Source organism: Pantherophis guttatus, chromosome 8 (assembly GCF_059756535.1).
Source record: "Pantherophis guttatus breed Tessera chromosome 8, ASM5975653v1, whole genome shotgun sequence".
In the NCBI taxonomy this organism is placed as follows: Eukaryota; Metazoa; Chordata; class Lepidosauria; order Squamata; family Colubridae; genus Pantherophis; species Pantherophis guttatus.
This window is the reverse complement of record NC_142070.1, coordinates 58,277,153-58,299,288: the sequence shown is the minus strand read 5'-3', so window position 1 is coordinate 58,299,288 and position 22,136 is coordinate 58,277,153. Positions and strand designations below refer to the sequence as shown.

Sequence of the window (22,136 nt, the reverse complement as noted above, 5' to 3'; positions counted from 1 at the left end):
GAGTGAAGTAACCAAGCAACTGGCCAGCACCTTGATTGGGCAGCATGACCAATGATTGGGAGAAAGGTGAAATGTTTATTTTTTAATTAAGTGAAAGCCACAGGAACTTTCAGAGTCAGCTTTCACCAGTTATGCCAATACGATGTATCCAATAAATTGTTCTTTGAAGAATTTGCCTGACTCAGAGTTCTGCTTTCTATGGGTGCATTACTTGGAATGCTGATATCAAGCCAACTCTGCTTTCAGCTCTAATTGGAGCTGCTCTCTGGAATCCTGAACCACGGCTGCTCACCCAATCTATCAAAAGAGCAGCAAAGACTCAGGGTAGATTGTAGAGATGTAAAAGCAAGGGGAGGAAGTCAAAGGCACTGGTGCTGCCCTTCCTGGACACCTTGCAGACCCCACTGAAAGCCAGTGGGTGGTGGAAGCAGTGGCTGAAAACACCTTTCAAATGGCAACTTGGCTGAAGGTCAGCACAGAATGGCCAACCACCGGGGACCTGTACAAGGTAGAGGAGGATTTCAGATGCCGGAGCTTGATTTATGGGCTGGTGAGAGACCTCTCTATGACTTTAACATGGGAATCAATGACCACCATTCACCAATGGAGGGTGAAGGGACCTCTAGAGTTGGACACGTCTGGGGACTGGAGGTATCGAACAGCAGTCTGTAGCCAAACCTTAGAAGGCCTGCTGGAGTGGTTTGACAGGTTGAGCCTTGAGAGCCTGGAGCAGGTCAAGTGGAGCAGGGTCAAGTGGACCAGGGTGATCCTGAGCCAGCCAACCTTGAGATTCCCTCCCTCCCCTCCACTCCCATGGCTCAAGCTGCCAGCCCTCTGCCAGCCTCATCAGTGCAGTCCAGCCCTGGGCTGTGGTGAAGTTTGCCAAGGCAATGCAGGGAGGGAGCCCACCTGGCCATCCACACCACCAGCTGGGATTGCAGGCACCTCCCAGATGGGCATACTACCCCGGTCATGGTTGGATCCAAGTGTAGTGGACTCCTGCACTGCCACCACCACTGCCAGTTCTTGCGCCTGCTCCTCAACCTCACCGCCTGGCCCATTTGCCACAGATTAAAGCCACCTTCGAAGGGGACCCGGATAAACTGGCGTTCTTCCTGAACCAGGTGTGGGCTCACATCAACAACTATGGCCCTGTCAGGTGTGCCTCCATTCAAAATTCAAGAAAGAAAAACCCCAACTCCATGTTTGTAGAGAAAGGTACTTTTACTGAGTATGAACTGAATGCAGTGAAAGAAAAGCAAAGTCTGAGGCAATAGGCATAAAAATTACATATTGAAAGCATCCCCAAATCCCTCTCCCCAAGAACCCAGGTTGAGTGTCCAATCCAATCTCCCCAAGGTGTCATGTGGGGTACTTCTTCAGACGGTCCCATCTGGGTCATTGGTACTACTCATGGATGTAGTCAGGGATTCCTCAGCAGACACATGTGTGAAGCAGCTCTGAGTTGTGCCCTTCCTTGAAAAAGTAGACCAGGAGTCGTTCCGGCCATTGTCCAACCCCCGCCAAGCTGAACAGCAACCAAGGGGAACCTTCAGGCAGTCCATCAAATGCTTTTGCTATGGCCAACAAGGCCACCAAGTGACCAAATGCTTGCCCCAGTTCCCCAACCAAAGGAGAACTGAGATGGGGTTTTGTAGCCAAAACAAGAAATTTTTCCTGTGGGAACCAAGAACATTCTGACAGGTGGCTGGCCAGGGGAGGAGTGAAATAACCAAGCAACCGGCCAGGACCTTGATTGGACAGTGTGACCAGTGACTTGAGGGAAAGGGGAAACTTTTACTTTTTATTGGGTGAAAGCTGCAGGAACTTTCAGAGTCGTCTTTCACCAGTTGTGCCAATATGATGTATCCAATAAATTGTTCTTTGAGGAATTTGCCTGACTCAGAGTTCTGCTTTCTATGGGTGCATTACTTGAAACCCTGACACCAGGGAGATGGTTGGCATACAAATTAAGAAAGAAAAGGGAAAAGATAATGATTGAAAAAAATTGTGAAGGCAGCAGATAATGAACTCATTGAGAAGTCCTTTCATAACTTCTATTCAAATTTGTATAGAAGACAGGAGTTAGATATGTCAAAAACAGATGAATATATTTTAAGACAATAGCTGCCTAAACTATCACAAATCCAGAGACAATTTATGAGTGACCCAATAACTACTCTTGAGATATCAAAAGCCATTAAAAAAATGAAATCAGGTAAAGCCCCAGACCCAGATGGCCTTACAAGCCAGTACTATAAGTGCTTTGAGAATGAACTCGGGTGGGATTCAGCTGGTTCGGACCAGTTTGGGTGAACCGGATGCTAATTTTGCATCTGGTTTGCCAAACCAGTAGTTGCAAGGACTGGCTGGCCCCACCCACCATGCCCCTCCCCTCCCAGGAGTTTCCCTGTGGCCCGTTTTGGATGCCAGGTAAGTGCAGGGCCCACACGGAGGCTCTGAAAATTGGCCTCTTGGAAGTTCCGGAAGTCCAGAAACGGGCCCATTTCTAGCCTCTGGAGGGCCTCCAGAGCCCGGGGGAGGCTGTTTTTGCCCTCCCAGAGGCTTGAGGAAAACGTCCAGAGCCTGGGGAAGGCAAAAATGCCCTCTCACCATGGTGCAGGAGGCTGAGTTGGCCACACCCACCATGGCCACGCCGACCCAGCAACCAGGCAGAGAACCGGTTGCTAAAATTTTTGAATCCCACCCCTGGATGAACTCCTTCAACTGCTAAATGAAGATTGTCTGACTGAACAATGGATGAAAAAATGTCTGGCCCAAAGAACTAAGAATGACATGTGGAATTACTCCTGAGTAGTTCCTTTATTCTTATTCACTTACAAACAAACAAACATCTTACCAGACTAAAGCAATTATCTGCAATAATTATAAATAGACCCTGTGAATTGCTAAGGAGAGTCCAACCTTGCTCTCTTCCTGCCCATCTGACATTCCAAGCTCCACTGTCTTTTTGCTCTCTGGGAAAGAGCTCCTGCCTCCTGTGACTCCAGAATTCTATCAGAAAAGTAGAGTCCAAATCCAAGGCAGAGGAGAAAAGTTGACCTTTACTCAAATAATTGAGAATTATAGACCTGTCAGTGAAGCATTTTAAAATTCCTCTGACATAAGAGAACTAATAAGACAGTATCCTTAAAAGCAACAAATGAATTCTGAATCCAATCTTTCATCTAGGACTCAGTTTGTATATTTCTGATTGTCTTCATTTCATCTCTGATTGCAATTCCTCTCATATGGGTTGAGGGATCAATAGCTTCTGCCAATCAGGATGTTTTCTATACAATCCTTTTCAGGAATTGGTTTTGTAAACATGGAGATGGCTTTGAATTATTTGTCCACTCAAGCAATGCAAGAAAGGTAGTGTGATTTGTGCAGTGCACATAAAGCATATTGCACCTCCTCATATTTTGTACTACAAATCCCATTAACTCCAGCCAATGTGAGCAATGTCATGGATTCTGAGAATTGTAATCCAAAGCACCTGGAGTAAAGCAGGTTGTCTATCTCTATGTTAGAGAAATTAGTCAGGTGAAACCAGTGCAGCTGTTCCAGCATTGGCAAAATGCACTTCTGGCCTAGTTAGCAACACTTGCAGACATATTTTGATTTCATTACAGGGTCCAAATTAATGAATTTAATCTGGGAGCTCTACTACTTCAGCTCCAATAAAAAAAAAGTGTGCAGAGTATCATCATATCAAATGTAACCCAAATAACCAGCCAGGAAAATAGAAGAAACTCACAAAGCAGTGACAAATTTTGAAAAGCAAAACAAAAGAAAAACTTTGTACCTGGAACTCAGCGAGAAAGGAAGCCAACTGAGCCACATACAGGAATCTGTTTCAAAGTTCTAGGGTGATCAAAAAATATTCAGGCCCTAAGCCTAACCCAGGAGTGTCAAACTTGTGTCGTCACATCATCACATGATGTATCATTACTTTTCCCCCCTTCGCTAAATTGGAGATGGGCATGGCCAATGCATGACGCATCCAGCCTGCAGGCTGCGAGTTTGACTCCCTTGCGCTAACCCTTTTGGTATATTATTTTTTTATACTTAAAATGGTCATTAGGGCAAAGAACCAGTTGTTAAATTATCTATATCCCACTACTGGGTTAGAGTACAGTATTTCTATGGCTAGTCTGTTTCATAGACAGAGAGAACCTTTCAATGGTTGGCCAGTCTAAAAGCAGTGCAGAGCAGGGAGTTATATCAGTCTGTCTTCCAAACACAGACAGCCCAAGAGAGAGAGATTGTAGAGGATCTTCAAAACATAAATATGGTAAAATCCAGAATCTAGAAGGCTTATTACTTGGTCTTGTTTGACTACAGAAACTACCTTTCAGAAGCAAAGGTAGTTCAACATGGGTGTGGTATACTAAAGTATGTTAGCATACATCTTATGCTGAATTTAAATACAAACAATTGGAACAATGAAAAACATATTTTCTAACTTAAAAAGCAAGTGACTCAGTGGTATTTTTTCAGTGCAACAAAATCTTTTGAAGAGTCTAGACATATTTGAAATGCTGAGTGTCACACAGAGAAAAATAAAATGGAGAGAAGGTCAGAATACTAGAGGAACTTGGCTAAGAATGTATGACTCAGAGTCTTTAACATCTGAAGCAAGTCAGGAAATAGAACAAAGGAGCCTTTTTCTCTACACAAACACCGCCTTTGAATTATTCCAGAACGTGCAGTATTGACCTTCTCCTGGACTTGAAAAAATCAAGGAAAAATAATGAAAGGAGAATGGAGATTGGTGGATGGATCATGAGATATTCCTCCTGTAATACTGGTACATGAAGAAATTACCACTGCTAGACATCCTGATGATGCTGAAGTTCAGCAAGATTATGTTTTGTGACAAAAAAGCTTCAGAAATCATGGTGATTTTGTGTTCTCTTCACCTAAGGTTCAAATCAGTCAATGTTTATTATATTACAATGCTAATGGTGAGAAAATGATGAATTCATAGTACTGAAGATAAAAAATGATAATCATAAATGCTGGTAGAAAAAAATCATTTAAGTTATTATTAAAAATGTCTACAATTGACTATGTCAGCAATAGATAGTTTTTCCTGCAACAGAAATGTGAATGCTGTCAAAGTTAAGGACAGAATTGTATTAGAACACTTCCAGGGTCTCTTCCCACCTATGCTCCTATGAATTCCTTTTTGTAGGACTATGGGAGAAATGTATTTTATGTGGATCTCTTTTAAGAATAGATATAGCTGCAAACAGCTGGAAGTTACTGGTTAAAAGTAAGAAAAGCAACATATTGGCTATTGTCAAAAAGTTAAGGCTTAGAAGAGAGTTGTGCAGAGTAGAAACAAGCAATGAAAATGTGCAGATTGTAAAAAGACCGAGAATTAGATTAAAAACATTGCAAGACACAAAAGATAGAGGAGTAGTAGTACTCCCAGAATGAGAAATATATTACCAAGCATCTTGTATAACCTGGCTGAAAGAATGGATGGAGTTAAGGGACAAAAGAACATTAGTGATTGAAGGGCACAACTTGCAAGTGGGATGGCATGCATTCCTTTGGGACGAAAAATATAAAATACATGGCTACTTTAGAAGACACATACTAAGGAATGCATTGCTACAAATTTGGATCAAGATTAAAAAACAACATTATACAAAAATACCAATTTGGATTTCACCTACAGAAACATTAAAACATCCAAATTTAACTGAGTGGGACAAAATAATAAGATATAGAAATATATTAAAAGAACAAGGAAATCTGAAAACAAAACAGGAATTGGAACAAGATCTAAATAGCGAAATTGATTGGTGGACATATACGCAAATTTGGTCAAAATATAAAGAAGACACAAAATTAAATGCAATACACACTGAACAAAATGAATTGGACAAAATTACACAAGGGACGGAGGAGAAATTAATCAGTAGAATATACAAATTTTTGCTGCAATATAAAATGGAAGAAGAAATAGTTAAGGATACAATGATTAAATGGGCAAAAAACTTTAACCACACAATAGAATTGGAGAAATGGGAAAAAATGTGGGAAATAAATACAAAACTAACAATGTCCACAGCATACAAGGAAAACCAGTTGAAGATGTTTCATAGATGGCATCTACCCCCGGCTAGACTTGCAAAGATGTTTCCGAGTAAATCTCCAGTGTGTTGGAAATATAACAAGAGCTACGGAACATACTACCACCTTTGGTGGACATGTCCAGCTTCAAAGAAGTTCTGGGCTAAAATTAAAGAATGGCTAGAGAAAATAATAGAACAACCTATGAGCGGAAAACCAGAGACATGCCTTTTTTTTGAACATTATTTTTAAAAAACACATAAACATACAAAAATCTTTTCAGAATGAGCCATTGATCCAGTCATAAGTAGGTACAATTACTAATTCCTCTTTAACAAAAGCTTTTCCCGAATCCCCGCTAATTACCATAAAAAAAAGAAAAAAAGAAAAAAAAATTCCCTAACTTATATCATTTTACACAAATCAATTACCTTCTATTATTTCACCACAAATCTTAGTTTTCAAATAACACAACTTAATTTTCTCTAACATTATTGCCATAAATTCTATCTGAAAGCAGAAAAAATTCTTAAACCCATTACACTAATCTTAAAATCCTTAATTCAGTATCATTTCAATTTCTTTTTCCTTTTAACATGGATGGATATATCTTAAAGATATAAATCAACAAAATATTTATGCAGTATTTTAACTGTTAGCATTTATCATCTTCATTTTACTATTTATCTCATCTTAACCCTTTTAATCACAACATAATCATTTCATTATTAGTATCAATTAATGGCATATATCTCCCTCTCCACTGCTGTGAGAGGACAATGGAGTCCGGTTGTCTGTGCCATGGACTGGAACTTTTCCCCCTGTATTATAACATCATGGTGGTCTCCCGACCATGGACTTTTCTCACCCCTAACGATTTGATGTATTCAGTGTCTGAACTCCTTGCCCTGCGAGATTCCCCCCTCTTGCAGGTTTGGCCCTCCACTTTATCGAGGACCTATCTCGATGACGGATTTTGGAATCCTGAGAGATGGCATGGCACGAGGAAGGGTTTGTGGGGTTTTTTGGGGAAGTTTTTTAATAAGATTTTAAAAGGTTCGGGGAGGGGAGTTTTTAACAATCTTTTAAGGGGAACTGGGAGGACAACCAAAGGGGATGGGGGGGAAATCCACTAAGGTCGGAGCTGAGCCCAGCACGGGGTAATGGTTTGGAGGGTGCTGGACGAGGAATTGGGGAGGGGATGGAGGACTATACCAATGAGGGTTCTACCATTAGCATGGTGGATGGGAGGGGCAGATATGGCAGGAGCAGGAGACCACATCATGTGTTGGGGGAGCGCACTCGCTGTTTGAGAGCTATTGCGCGCCCCGGTCCCCAAGGCTCCTCTCGGATACTAGGTGGCTCAGATACTCAGGATCTGGGCCTTCGGCTGATGCTGTGCAATGCCAGGTCCGTGGTAAATAAGGCCCCCCTCATCCATGATTTTATACAGGAGGGAGGAGCGGACCTGGCGGGTATTACGGAGATATGGTTGGGCCCGGAGGGAGGGGTCCCCCTGGTTGAGATGTGCCCACCAGGCTTCAGAGCATTCCATCAGCCAAGGGCCCAGGGGAGGGGTGGGGGGGCGGTTATTATTAACGAAGGTCTTGGTCTGAGGGAGACCACTGTGCCACAGACTGCCAGATGTGAATCCCTCTTTGTGAGATGGGGTCATTGGGTTCAGATGGGCTTGTTGCTTGCGTACCTGGCTCCCTGCCATGTAGCAATGGCCCTGCCTGAGCTCCTCGACGTGATAGCCACGATGGCAGTTGATACACCCAGGCTTATGGTCATGGGTGATTTCAACTTGCCGTCCATTGGTGAAACGTCCGAGACGGCTCGGGAGTTAATGGCTTCCATGATGGCCATGGACCTGACCCAGCTAGTTCATGGCCCCACCCACAGGGGGATCACACTCTGGACTTGATTTTTGTCTCTGGCCAGTGGTTGAGTGGTCTTGTTATAGGGGATATAGGCATGGAACCCTTGTCATGGTCAGATCACTCACTCCTTCGCCTGGACCTTCGAACCGCTACACCCCGCCGCAGGGAGGCGGAGCCAATAAGATGGGTCCGCCCCAGGCGCCTGATGGATCCTGATAGGTTCCAGATGGAACTTGGGCCACTTCCTGAGGATCTGGCACATGACTTGACCGAGGACCTGGGGGCTGCCTGGGATTGGGCGGCTGGTGGGGCCTTGGATCGAGTCGTGCCTCTGCGGCCTCTGACCTGGTGCCGATCCCTCATGGCTCCTTGGTTTACCGAGGAGCTGAGGGAGATGAAGCGCCAGAAAAGACGCCTGGAGAGCAGTTGGAGGGCCAGTCTCCCTGAATCTGACCGAACACTGGTAAGGTCGCATATTAAGACCTACCTAGTGGTGATAAAAGCAGCAAAGTTTAATTACTTTTTTGCTCTTATTGCATCATCAGAGAATCGTCCGGCCGCCCTGTTCAGGGTGACCCACTCCCTGCTCCATCCGGGAGTGCGGGAGGACCCCCTGGAAGGCAGGGCTGAGGATTTCGGACAATATCTGTATGACAAAATCGCTCAGATCTGGGGGGATTTGGACTCTGACTGGGTAGTTTCAGGCAGGGTGATGAGGAACAGTCTTGAGAATGTTATCTGGGAAGAGTTTGACTCTGTGACTCCAGATGACGTGGACAGGATCTTGGGGAGACTCAGTGTGGCCACATGTTTATTGGACCCTGGTTAGTACTGGCTTCCCGGGAGGTTACACGAGGCTGGCTCCAGGGAATTATTAACGCTTCATTGAGTGAGGGCCACTTCCTCACTGCCTTGAAAGAGGCGGTGGTGAGGCCTCTCCTCAAGAAGCCCTCCCTGGACCCGGCAGTATTGGCCAACTACCGTCCTGTCTCCAACCTTCGCTTCGTGGCGAAGGTTGTTGAGAGTGTGGTCGTGCGACAGTTTCCGCAATTCCTGGAGGAAACGTCTTATCTAGATCTGTTTCAGTCGGGTTTCAGGCCTGGGCACAGCACGGAAATGGCATTGGTCGCATTGGTAGATGATCTCTGGAGGGCTCGGGACAGGGGTTGCTCCTCTGTTCTAGCCCTGTTAGACCTCTCAGCGGCTTTTGATATCATCAACCATGGTATCATGCTGCACCGGTTGGAAAAGTTGGGGATGGGGGGCACTGTGTTATGGTGGTTCTCCTCCTTTCTCTCTGACCGGTCGCAGTCTGTGTTGGCAGGGGGGCAGAGGTCGACCTTGAGGCCTCTCACTTGTGGAATGCCTCAGGGGTCAGTCCTCTCACCCCTTCTGTTCAACATTTATGTGAAGTCGCTGGGTGAGATCATCCGTGGCTTTGGGGTGAAGTACCACCAGTACGCTGATGACACCCAGCTGTACATCTTCACCCCAGGCCACCCCAACAATGCCCTTGAAGTGATGTCTCAGTGCGTGGAGGCTGTGCGGATCTGGATGGGGAGGAACAGGCTCAGGCTCAACCCTTCCAAGACTGAGTGGCTGTGGTTCCCGGCATCCCGATATAGTCAGCTGACTCCATCGCTGACTATTGGGGGCGAGTCTTTGGCCCCCTCGGAGAGGGCACGCAATCTGGGAGTCCTCCTGGATACACAGCTGTCCTTGGAGGAACATCTGACGGCTGTAGCCAGGGGGACCTTTTGTCAGGTTCGCCTGATTCGCCAGTTGAGACCCTTTCTTGATCGGGATTCCATGTGCACAGTCACTCATGCCCTCGTCACCTCTCGCCTGGACTACTGCAATGCTCTCTACATGGGGCTTCCCTTGAAGAGCACTCGGAGGCTCCAACTGGTCCAGAATGTGGCCGCGCGGGTAATTACGGGAGCTGCATGGCGCTCCCACACAACACCGCTCCTGTGTGAGCTGCACTGGCTCCCAGTGGTCTTCCGAATGTGCTTCAAGGTGTTGGTTACCACCTTTAAAGCGCTCCATGGCATAGGACCTAGTTATCTTCAAGAGACTCCCATCGACCCGTGCGCTCCCACAGAGAGGGCCTCCTCGGGGTGCCATCAGCCAAACAATGTAGGCTGGTGACCCCCAGGGGGAGGGCCTTCTCTGTGGGGGCACCTACCTTATGGAACCAGCTGCCCCCAGAGATAAGGAGAATCCAAGACCTCGGTGCCTTCCGCCGTGCCCTTAAAACTTTCTTTTTTCAGCAAGCCGGGCTGGCTTAACATATTTTTAAATATTTTAATTGGTTTGTCTTTTTAAATTGGGCCAAAATAAATATATATTATTTTAATTGTTTTTAATGTTTGTATTGTATGTTTTTATCTGGCTGTACACCGCCCTGAGTCCCTCGGGAGAAGGTGTGGTATATAAATTTGAAATAAAATAAAATAAAAAATAAATTCCACATGGTCATCTTTATTTCTAAAAGTTTATCCCAGTATATAATCTTCCTCTTACTCATCCTCTTTTGGATGTTAATCACAGCATATTCTTCTTAGGTTTTACTGTTATTCCTAGTATAATCATCATTTTTGCTGTCAAACCCAGCATAATTTTCTTTATATTTAACTGTTATACCCAGTATAATTCTCTATGTTTTGCTGTCTATCCCAGCATAATCATCTTAGTTTGCTGCTTATCCCAGCATAATCACCCTTTTTAATTTTACCATCAATACATTACTTGTTAATATTCAATCACATTATCATTATTATCTTTATAACAATTTAACATTGAGGCTTAGATCTTACTTCAAACCCTTCCTTATATAAATTAGTAAATTTCTGTTAATATATTCTATTCCTCTCATATTCTTACTTTTTTCTTTATTTCAGTTTTTTACATATTATATCAAATTCTTCTCATATTCATATTCATTTTTATTAATCTATAAAAACCTCCTTTTTATTATTACTATCCATCTATACATTGCTTTATTTTTAATCACATTGTTTCTATCTTCTTTTTTCCAGCCGTGTGTATATCATTCCTCATTTCCTTGTCTGTAACATAATTCCATTTCAGTTTCAATGTTCACAATTTAATTCTCCATATATCAATTTAGTTCTTTTTCTTACTTCTATTTCAAACAAATCACATCAATTTTCTTCTTTTGTTCCTGCGCCATTTAACTTCTTTTGTTCCTGCGCCAATTAGTCCAATTATAAGAGTTCCATCATACTTTCCCTTTTTTTTCAACAAAGTCAAATCATCTGCAGACAAAGAAAAAACAGCTCCATCTCCAAAATCCCAATTGTTATCTGAAGTATTCACAATGTTCCCAAACAAGAAGCCAGTTACAATGTTTCTTTTTAGACCAGAAGGTGTCCCTCTACAATCCACAATTTCCTTTAGTCATGCAAATCACCATTTTGTTTCAATTATATAACATTCCAGCCCAATTCTCTCCTTCTGTGTTTTAAAAGTAATAATTCTTCTTTATCTTCTTTTCTTTAAAAGTCTAATTCAAATTTTAAAGTTGTTCAATTTTGAACCAAGTCTCAATGTTTATTTTTCAAATTTAGTCTATTCAAATATCAATTTTCAATTGGGTCTTTTTCTTTTCTTTTAAAAATTTCATCTTAAAATCTTCTATGCCCCTTAGCTCCGCAGCTGCTGATTTAAGGCTAGGGGTCTTACAAAAAAAAAAAGCCATTACTCCAAACGTTGTTTCAAGCCTGGGTTGGTTGTCACTCACCCGGCTTCAAAAGGCATCACTCTTTTCCGCTTTCCTCCTTCACATCATTTGCCCGGTTTGTCCCAGCTTCGTGGCAGCCGCCATGGCTGCCGCCCCCCACCAACGACTCACAGAGAGCTCCCTCTGACCTCTGAGGAACTTGCCTGTTCCTCTGGTCATCCAAGGCACCTCTCTTGCATCCCCGTCCCTGCAGGATGGTTCCGGTCCGAAGACCCATCGGCGGCGGTTCGGCAGTCGGGGTTTTCGCAGGGCTCATCAGAGCCCGCTATTTCCCCAACTGTCTCACCGCGACATCAAACTGGAAGTCCAGAGACATTCTTATTAGGGATATTTATGGAAAAATACTCCAAGGAAATAAAATATTTGATCTTACACATTATAACAGCTGCCCGTATAGTATACGCACAAAATTGGAAAAAAGAAAATATACCAACAAAAGAAGAGTTGATAAAAAAAATCTTAGAGTGCACCGAGATGGATAAATTAACAAAAGAGCTTAAAGAAAAAGAGGATACGGAATAGTATATAATCTGGCACAAATGATATAAGTGGCTGGAGAATAGGAATAGGAATAATGGAGAAGAATAATAGGGGTGAAATGTAAAAAAGGAAAGAATGAATATGTCAATGTATAGAAAATATAAAGTTAATAGGGGTCTTAATAAATACACTGTAATTAAAAGAGAGGGGACAAGAAGCTTAAACCTATTTTCAGAACAAAGAGAAATTTCAGTTTCTCAGAATCAGAACATATATTCCTAGTAACTTTTTACGTGCTCTAATTTCAAAAAGATTGCACACAATTTATTACTCTTTTAGCAGGAATGGGGTTAAGCATATGTGATTAAGCAAGAAATCAGCTCTTTCTCCCAACATCTAAAACATGGTGTAATGTAGGTCAAACATTTATACAGTTCAACATTCACCTTAAAAACTCAGTTTAAAGTGTGGTAGTGATCTCTTTCTGATTTTGTCACTTATTTTGACATGGAGGTGGTCTTTGATTAAGAAATCCCCACTTAACAACCTGTACAATCCTTGTTTAACAATGGCAATCAGGACTGCTGAAATTGCCATTTCTGAGCTGTGTGGTCACACAACATTTTACAACCGTATCGCTTGGCAACAGAAATTTTGGTCCCAACTGCCACTGTTAAGCAAGAACTAGCTGTTTTGTTTTCCTGAATGAAGAAAAGACAAAGATAGCATGTTGGCTTACAGGTAGTCCTTGAGATACAGTAGAACCTCTGGTCACGACCATAATTTGTTCCATTACTTTGGTCACAACCCAATTTGGTTGTGACTTGTACCTAATTTTGGAAATTGGTGCTTACAAAAAAATGATGCAGAAGGGGAAATCGGCCATGAAAAAAAAATGTGAATTTTTTGGTCAGAACCCGATTTGGCAGTGGTCAGAAGCGTTCATGACCAGAGGTTCTACTGTACAACAGATTACTTAACAAACATTCAAAATTAGACACCCCAAAATTACCTATGACCCTGTTTCAAATTTACAGTGGCTGCAGCACCCCTGCAGTCATTTGTCCTTACAACCAACCACAAAGCTGCTGCAGCACCTCCACCTTCCCCTCCCCCCCCCCCGCATCCCAATCTGAGATCACTCAATGGTTGGGCCTGTTCCTCACATGCCCATCAACCACTGCACTTTCCTTTTGAAATCCTCTGGAGCTTATGTTGGGAAAGGGTAGGCCACATGTTCCTGGGCTGCACAGAGGTGATTTGAATGTGGCTGCCACCCACTTGTTGGTGGGGACAAAATGGTGGCTGCCTGACAAACTACTTCATTTTGTTGCCTTAAAGAGTTCTCTCTCAGCTCTATCTCTCAAATCAATCAAAAACAACAAGAAAACACAGCAAGCATGTAGATAAGAGGCAATGCTGGTTTAATGCTGACTGTAACATCAAAAAGACACTGAGCCCAAGCGTATCAAAATTGGCGCTACGAGCGTTCGCCTCATAGCACCTTTTATTACTCCTCCCTTCCGTAGGTTTATTACCCCTCCCTTCCGTAGTTTAGTGTAATTGGGCGAACGCCCTCAGCTGGATTACTTCTGCTCCGGCCCCTTCTCTCCGGGCTGTCAGCTTCCCAGCAGTTTGCTCTGGCGGGCGTAGCGCATCTTGGTTTCGTTTGCGCGCTCCATTCTGTCCGGTTTCATTCCGCAGCCCCTCAGGTCCTGTCCTACACCTGGTGTCTGGCAGTCCCAGGATCGACCGCCTGCCTACCGTGTCACCACCACCTATCGTGTGCGTATCTATATCTCCTCATGTGTTTCTCCCGACTCCACCATTTCGGAGGATTTTGGGCTCGACAATCTGCACAGTGCTGCAGATGCTTTCTGAAGCACTCAGAATCATTGTGTAGATCCTGTTAAGGCAGCAAAACATTCAGGTTACTGGGCCACATAGCAGTGACCTAAATGTAGCATCCCTTGCTCCACTTAATAACCTAGATGTTTAATGCTTCATTAGGGAGAACAGATGTGAGAAGGTGAGATACTTCACCTAACGACCATTGTGACATGCCACTGTAATGGGCAGGTTCCATTACAGTTATATTTTGAAGACTATCTGTATGAGCCAGCAGTGTGCAGCAGGTGCCAAAAAAAGCCAACACAGTTCTGGACTGCATAAACAGAGGGATAGAATCAAGATCACGTGAAGTGTTAATACCACTTTATAATGCCTTGGTAAGGCCACACTTGGAATATTGCATTCAGTTTTGGTCGCCACGATGTAAAAAAGATGTTGAGACTCTAGAAAGAGTGCAGAGAAGAGCAACAAAGATGATTAGGGGACTGGAGGTTAAAACATGAAGAATGGTTGCAGGAACTGGGTATGTCTTGTTTGATGAAGAGAAGGACTAGGGGAGACATGATAGCAGTGTTCCAATATCTCAGGGGTTGCCACAAAGAAGAGGGAGTCAAACTATTTTCCAAAGCACCTGAGGGTAGAAGAAGAAGCAATGGGTGGAAACTAATCAAGGAGAGAAGCAATTTAGAACTAAGGAGAAATTTCCTGACAGTTAGAACAATTAATAAGTAGAACAACTTGACTGCAGGAATTGTGAATGCCCCAACACTGGAAATTTTAAAGAAGATATTGGATAACCATTTGTCTGAAGTGGTGCAGGGTTTCCTGCCTGGGCAGGGGGTTGGACTAGAAGACTTCCAAGGTCCCTTCCAACTCTGTTATTCTATTCTATTTTATAACCAGATTTATGTAGCATTTGCCATCTATCTTACAATTTTACTATATGTATATGGGATTAAACCACCTATTTATAAACATAATAAAAATAGACATATGGCATTAACATTAACAAAAATAATAACAATTTATCAACCTATAATTTTTGAAAGTCTGAATGTGAGACTAGCACAACCACTCCACCAGTTAATGACTTACAAAATTTAAATATTACAGAAACAGAAATAATGCCTAAGAGATGAAGAAATGGAGGCTGAATAGTATATAGTTCCCAATCTAGCCTGCCTCCTTGACACAACAAATGCTGATTTGTATAAACTGGATTTAAAAAGAAAATTAATCCATAAATACAGGATGAGTACACTTCACAAAAATATGGAAGAAATACTTTGGAATGAGAGTGAACATGAATGTAGCATCTCTCTGTTTAAAGTAGTATGATCAAACTTTGATGTGTTTGTCTTTATAGAAAAGATCAGTTATCATTTAAAACCATTAGCAACCCAGAAAGAAAAGGATGTGGATTAATATTAATATATCTCCTCAAATCCTCTAAGAGTATGATTCTCTAAAGAATTCAACAATTTCAAGAAAAATTAAAGGCAATTTTAAAATGGTATGCATTTAGAAGTTGCTCTCAGGGAATAGTATTTAAGTAAGGTTTGGAACTTTTTCTGATTTCCAAATGAGCCTAGAAAGAAATAGTGCTACTCTGTTAAGAGTTACATTTATTTTGAAGAATTGACTCATTTTAGAGCAATAACATCTCCCTTTCAAGCTCACACTAATGCACTAAAATTGCAATGCCTTGATAAAATTCCGGAAGCATTTTGCTTACACAAAGATAACAATACATTCCTTTACCATTGAGTTTTGCAGATTACCACCTCCATTGCATTAATAATTACAAACCAGTTTTAAAAAATAGTGTCTAATTCAATCAGCCATGCATTTCCAAATTCAATCACATTTCTCTGTTTCCTGATTTAAAATCCTGATTTCCTTTAATGTAAATTAACAGGACTTTTTTTTTATAACCATGGGATATTTACTTAACAACGAGGCACACAAGGTTTACTCATGAGTTAATATTCCTACTAGAACTACAATTCTGTTTGCATTAGTGGGCAGGAAACCCAACAGAATATAATTAGATTTACTTCTGAGTAAACTTTATAGAGAGAGCCCTGAAATGCAAATCCATGATTCAAGACAAAGTAAAATCATTAAGCTCCAGAATTTTTCTCTCTCCAAATTCATACCTGAAACACAGAGATAATCTACAGGTAGTCCTTGACTTACAACAGTACATTTAGTGACCATTCAGACTTACAACAATACTGGAAAAAGTGATTTATGACCATTTTTCACATGATCATTGAAGCATCCCCATAGTCACGTGATCAACATTTGAATGCTTGGCAATTGATTCATATTTACGACAACTTTCTGACAAGTAAAGTCAATGGGGAAGCCGAATTCATTTAACAACTGTATGACTAACCTAATAGCTGCAATGACTGTGGCGAGAAAGGTTGTAAATTGGGGCAAAATTCACTTAACTATCTTACTTAGCAACATAAATTTTGGGCTCAATTGTGGTTGTAAATTGAGGATTACCTATAGTTTGAACAATTAATGCAATCTTATTTTTGAAGATCACCTCTCAGATCGATCTGTCCTCATCGCTCTCTTGTATTACACCCCTTCATTAGCCATCTTATATATTACACCTTCCACTCCTCAAGAAGTCATTGAAATGTCTCGTTTCCAGTCTGAAATGCCATAGCATGCTAAAACAAATCCTTAGTTTGTAACACCAGAACCACGAGCACCCATGAATCACTCTTATCAGAGAAAAGGTATGCTTTTTGGAACATGCCACATTCAGAGGATTGTGAAAGAAACAATCAAAGGGTCAAGCTGCTGGAGCAAGGTTGCAACACTTTGGCTTTGTAGTTCAAGAGAAAGGAAGGTTAAGTGGGAATATGACAGAGGTATCCCTCACTCGTACTAATAAACTCTCCTTTCTCCTTCTGATTTTGCTCTAGTAATAGGTAATTTTAAACAGAACAGAATAACAGAGTTGGAAAGGATCTTGGAGGTCTTCTAGTCCAACCCCTTACTCAAGCAGGAGATCCTGCACCATTTCAGACATAGCTGGAATTTTCAGAAAAAAAAGGGGGGGGGATTTTCAGAGAAGGTAATCAATTGTCAGGTATTATTTCTAATGTTAGAGACAACAGACATGCCTATACTACTTGCTGTGGAAGAAATGTGAAAATGTCTATGTATATGGATTTTCCATTAATTGAAATAGTTTGCTGGGATAATTGAAATTCTGATATGATCAGCCCTGAAGGATGCAGATGCATTTGAAGGCAGAACATACATTTTTATATTATTTTATTAAATATGTTTTTGTAATAAAATAGAGCACTCCTCAGAAGAAAATAACAAGCCTAAGTATGATACATTTCGGAATAAAATTATTTCCAACTGCTAGAAAATATTTTTCTGGAAAAAAAGCTTCAGACATTTCCTTTTCCTACTTATTTCCTTTTTGCATACCCTTTGGATCAGTCCTGCTTTCAGTTTTTGCAAGAATATCCTGCCACTCACCTGAGTTCAGAATTTATTGTAGTAATGAAGTTGTAACATCTTCCCAGGACAATTTCCACCAGGTGTTCAGTGGTCCCTCTGCCTTTCCACTGCTGTTCTTCTGCAGTGGGGGTCTTCTTCCTTCCAACCCTGAGCAGTCCCAAAACCACAAAAACAGTCATGGTGCCCAAAAGCACCACTACCACCCCTGTCAAAATCAGTTTCTGTTTCCTTGTCCAGGAAGAACTGTTTTGAAAGGGCATCTTAGTAAAAGATTCTGAAAAGCAGCAACAGCTGAACTTTCTGCCTCCTTCACTTCTGGCAGCAGTGTAGCTTTCATGCGGTTCCTGCTCCTGCCCCTCCTCCTCCTATTTTTCTCTGCTGGCTTACTGGCTCACACTTGTAAAGACACACTTGCAGAGAAGCCTGATATGCATTTCTATTGGCTCAAGGGAAAAGCTTCACTTGAAGTTGGACAGCACCAGCTTGACTCAGATTCTGTCTCATTGAATGGTCACCGGTGGAGACTTGTCACTCCGGTTTTAATTCTGCTTTGTGTTGTAGGAAGTTAGTACCCACCCTCTCCTAGGAAAATGAAATATTCTAGGAAATATTAAAAAGGCAGAATATTTTATTTCCCTGGATAAGAAATGTAGAAACATGTTTTTAGGCAGAAAACAGACTCACTCTTAATAGCCCCCACCACCCTCAATAGCCCACAGCAGATATCCACACTGAAGAGATAAAGAGATAGCTAGGTCTATGCATAGGTAAATGCCCTCAACCAAGATCCAAGGAAGATAGGATTAGCCCTCTACCCATCTAGCAACAGAACTCACCACATGGCACCTGGGGAGATTGCATCATCCAGCAAGGCTCCACCAAGCTTGGGACTCAGGAGAAACTACAGAATTGCCCCTGCATGGCCCCATGGCAGTCTGACAACTAATCAGAATACAAGCTCAAATTCAAAGCCCAACAGAGGGCATAAAACCAAGGCACTCTCAGCATCTCGGTCCTTTTTTCTGCTCAGGAACTCAAGCTATATAAATCTGCTCAGGATCTCAAGCCATGTGATCCTGTTCATCAATAAACCTTCTTTCCAAGCAACTTCCGTGAATCCAGTGTCTTTTTCCCCATTTGGAACTGAACCCAGAAGGATATTTCTTCCAATAGTGTCTTGTAGTTTGTTTCTTCTGGGGGAGGATACTAAAATTCATTATCAAAATGTTACATTTTAAAATGCAGAAGAGTCATAACATGGGGAAAAGTAAACAGCAGTTAATGTAGGGGAAGAAGAATGTTTCTAGGACTAAAACTATTGCTTTTACAAATATTTGTATTTTCATCTTTCTCTAAGAATGTTCTCAAATGTTTTCCTGCTAAGCCAAAAAGGCCCCTTAAGAAGCTTGATTTACATAAACCCAGAGAAATAGCTGTTTGGGGTTCTTATGACTAAGGCTGGTTCAAAAGATGTATGTGATGGGGCAAAAAATGGTAGTGCTCAAAAGAGCTTTTGTGCAACACAGCCATCGGTCTCCATCAGTTTTTGGGAGGTGTATGCGCAGGGTTGCAAATCACCGTTGGCATTTTTCTGGAGAAGGACTGCCATGACAGCCAAGTTGCTGGTGTCGGCTTGGATGACAAAGGGTTGGATTCTGGATTTGGCAGGTTGTATAAATCCTCAGGCCAGGTTAGTGTTGATGTATTACCTTAATTCAGTCATCTCTTTTGGGGTCATGGAGTACATCTTTGGTTTGAGCAGTTTGGCCCCTGGTACGAACTCTATGGCACAGTCTGTGGGGTGATGAGGTGGGAGGGCATTACATTGTTCCTCACTGAACACTTCTGCCAGGTCCCGGTATTCTCTGGGGATCTGGGGGCTTCCTGGTCATGTCTCTGGTGTAGCAGCTAGTAATATATCCATTGCAAGCAAGAACTCCAAGGCAGATAGATTCCTCAAAGAATATCTTTATTGGAAATATCAAATTGGCACGTATCTGGTGAAAGCCAACTCTGAAGGGCCTCTTGGTTTTCACCTAATTAAAAGTAAAAGTTTTCCCCCCAGTCCCAAATAATCAGTCACATGGTCCAATCAATGCAGCATCCACTGGTCTGGTGATATCACTCCTCCTTCCTCCGGCCAGGTGTGAGAATGTTCTTGGTTCCCAGGAGAAAGTATTTTATTTTGACTACACAATCCCAGCTATCTCTAATCCCCCCCTCCCTATTCCTTGCTCTAGTGTGGCAACACTGAAACTCCAAGATGGCTTCAGCCAGGTCAGCTTCGGGGTTTACAGGCTGCCCTCCCCCCTCAGTTGAAGAGGATTTCCTGCAAGACACACAGAAGAAATTAGTTAAGTCTCACCTCAACCCCCTCTTTCTCCCCCCAGAGTCCCCTTAGGCTTTTGAGGGAAATCATAATGAAACTGTTTAATCAACCTGTCTGCCTTTACTTCCCAACTCTTGACCAATGTGGCCTCAGAAAGGGGGTTCCCCTTCCAATGTACAAGGTATTGTAACCGACCCCTGTGCAGCCTTGAATTTAAAATCTTCTTCACCTCATAATGCATCTCCCCCTGCATGACAGGGCTGCCCAATCTACTGGCCTGATTAGGGAGCCTACTGCCGGCTTTAACAAGCTACTGTGAAAGATTGGATGCACTTTCCCTAGCAGTCAAGGGAGTATAAATTGCATTGTGCATTTAATTATCTTCTCTATGGGAAAAGGGCCTATGAATTTAGGTCCTAGCTTCTTTAGTTTTAAGTTTTTTTTTTTATTGAAAAGTTTTATAAGAAATACAAATATTTCCCCCCCCCGCCTTTCCCCCCTCAACCCTTCCCTCCCCCCTTGCCCTCCCATCCATCCCCCCTCAACCTTCCCCCCACCCCCTCCCTTGACTTCCCAGAACAAGCACAGGGTATAGCATCCACAAACATAAAACTAAAATATGCTAACAAATTGTTGACTTCAAATTCTTTCTAGGTCTTTAACTCCTTATAACTCAAAACACTATAAACATAAGCTAAAAGTTAAAAATGTTTCACTCATAAGCTATATGAATCTTCTTAGTCTGATACTTGTTTTGAATATAGTCAATCCATCTTCTCCATTCCGTTATGTATCTTTCGTTTGAATGGTCTTTAAGATATGCTGAAATTTTTGCCATCTCTGCCAAATGCACGACTTTTAGTGTCCATTCCTCAATAGTAGGTGGATCTTCCTTCTTCCAATACTATGCCACCAGTAACCTGGCAGCTGTTATTAAATTCAAAACCAGCTTAGTTTCTATTACAGTACAATCCGTAACTATTCCCAACAAAAAAAACCTGTGGTGTAAATTTAATCTTTTTCTTTAAAATTTGTTGCTAGTTTGGTTTTTCTGGTTAGGCCCAATATAAGAGACTGTAGACTTTCTTGTATCAGTAATGTTTATTTCTCATCTTCCTCAGGAACACTTTTTAGACAGCTCACAGTCTGAGATAAGAGAAGGCTTATATACAGAGGAGGCGGGGTGAATGGTAAGTAATAACCAATGACAAGGGACACAATGACATCACACAATGACATATATATACAAGCACACATATTTACAGAGAGCAGGTTAGATATTTTCAATTGTAACAAATCCCCCTCTAAAATACCTAACCAATGGTGGGTTATTAAGATTATATATGTACATTAAGCTTAGAAGTCAAATATACATGTTGTTTGGTTGCTAATGGCTTAGTGAGGATGTCAGCAATTTGTTCATTAGTATCGCAATGAACAGCTTTAATGAACCCTATACTTGACAGTTGCCTTACATGTTTATACTTGATATCGATATGTTGAGATCGTTGGCCTATTGCCTCGGAAGCTGATATGTCTATTGCTGCTTTATTATCTTCATTGATGATAATTGGATAAATAGGTTCATCCCATACATTAGATAACAAATCATCGAACCAGGTTAGATTATTGACCGCTTTGGATAAACAAACGTACTCGGCTTCTGCTGTAGAGGTGGCAATTAAGTTCTGTTTGCCAGTGTACCAGTGCACCGTACAACCGTTTATAAGAAAAACATATCCAGAGGTACTTTTTCTGCTTTTTGAATCAGCAGCCCAGTCTGCATCAGCGTAGCAGGTCAACGTTGGTTTTTCAGAAATGAATGGTTCTAAGTATAGACATACATTAATGCTAGATTTCAAGTATCTCAAAATTCTCTTGATCCCTTCCCAATGGTATAAGTTAGGATTGCTTACATGTCTTGATAACAAATTTACGGCAAGGGTGATATCAGGCCTAGTCCAATTAGATATGTATAATAAGGATCCAATAATTGATCGATATAAAGTGTTATCTTTGAATGGCTCGTATTCATTATGCACATTTCTATAAAAATCAGTTGACATGGGAGTTTCACAAATTTTTGAGTTAACCATATTACACTTTTGTATGAGTTCTATAATTTTATCTTTCTGGGACAATTTGAAACCCTTATCCGTTTTATCAATTTGGACTCCTAAATACTTGTTTACTTTTCCTAATATTTTTAAATTGAAATGTTTGCCCAATTGTTTAG

General features: G+C 41.8%; 1 protein-coding gene across 1 annotated transcript in view; it reads right to left on the bottom strand.

Moving 5' to 3' along the window:
* The window catches only part of LOC117660712 (ADP-ribosyl cyclase/cyclic ADP-ribose hydrolase 1-like), a 96,963-nt gene extending 79,072 nt beyond the window's left edge, over positions 1-17,891 (bottom strand). The window contains exon 1 of the mRNA XM_034408880.3: positions 17,590-17,891. Within this exon, the coding sequence (XP_034264771.1) occupies positions 17,590-17,831 (242 nt within the window). The 5' untranslated portion in view covers positions 17,832-17,891. The remainder of the gene's footprint in view (positions 1-17,589) is intronic.
* Positions 17,892-22,136: the final 4,245 nt, after the last annotated feature.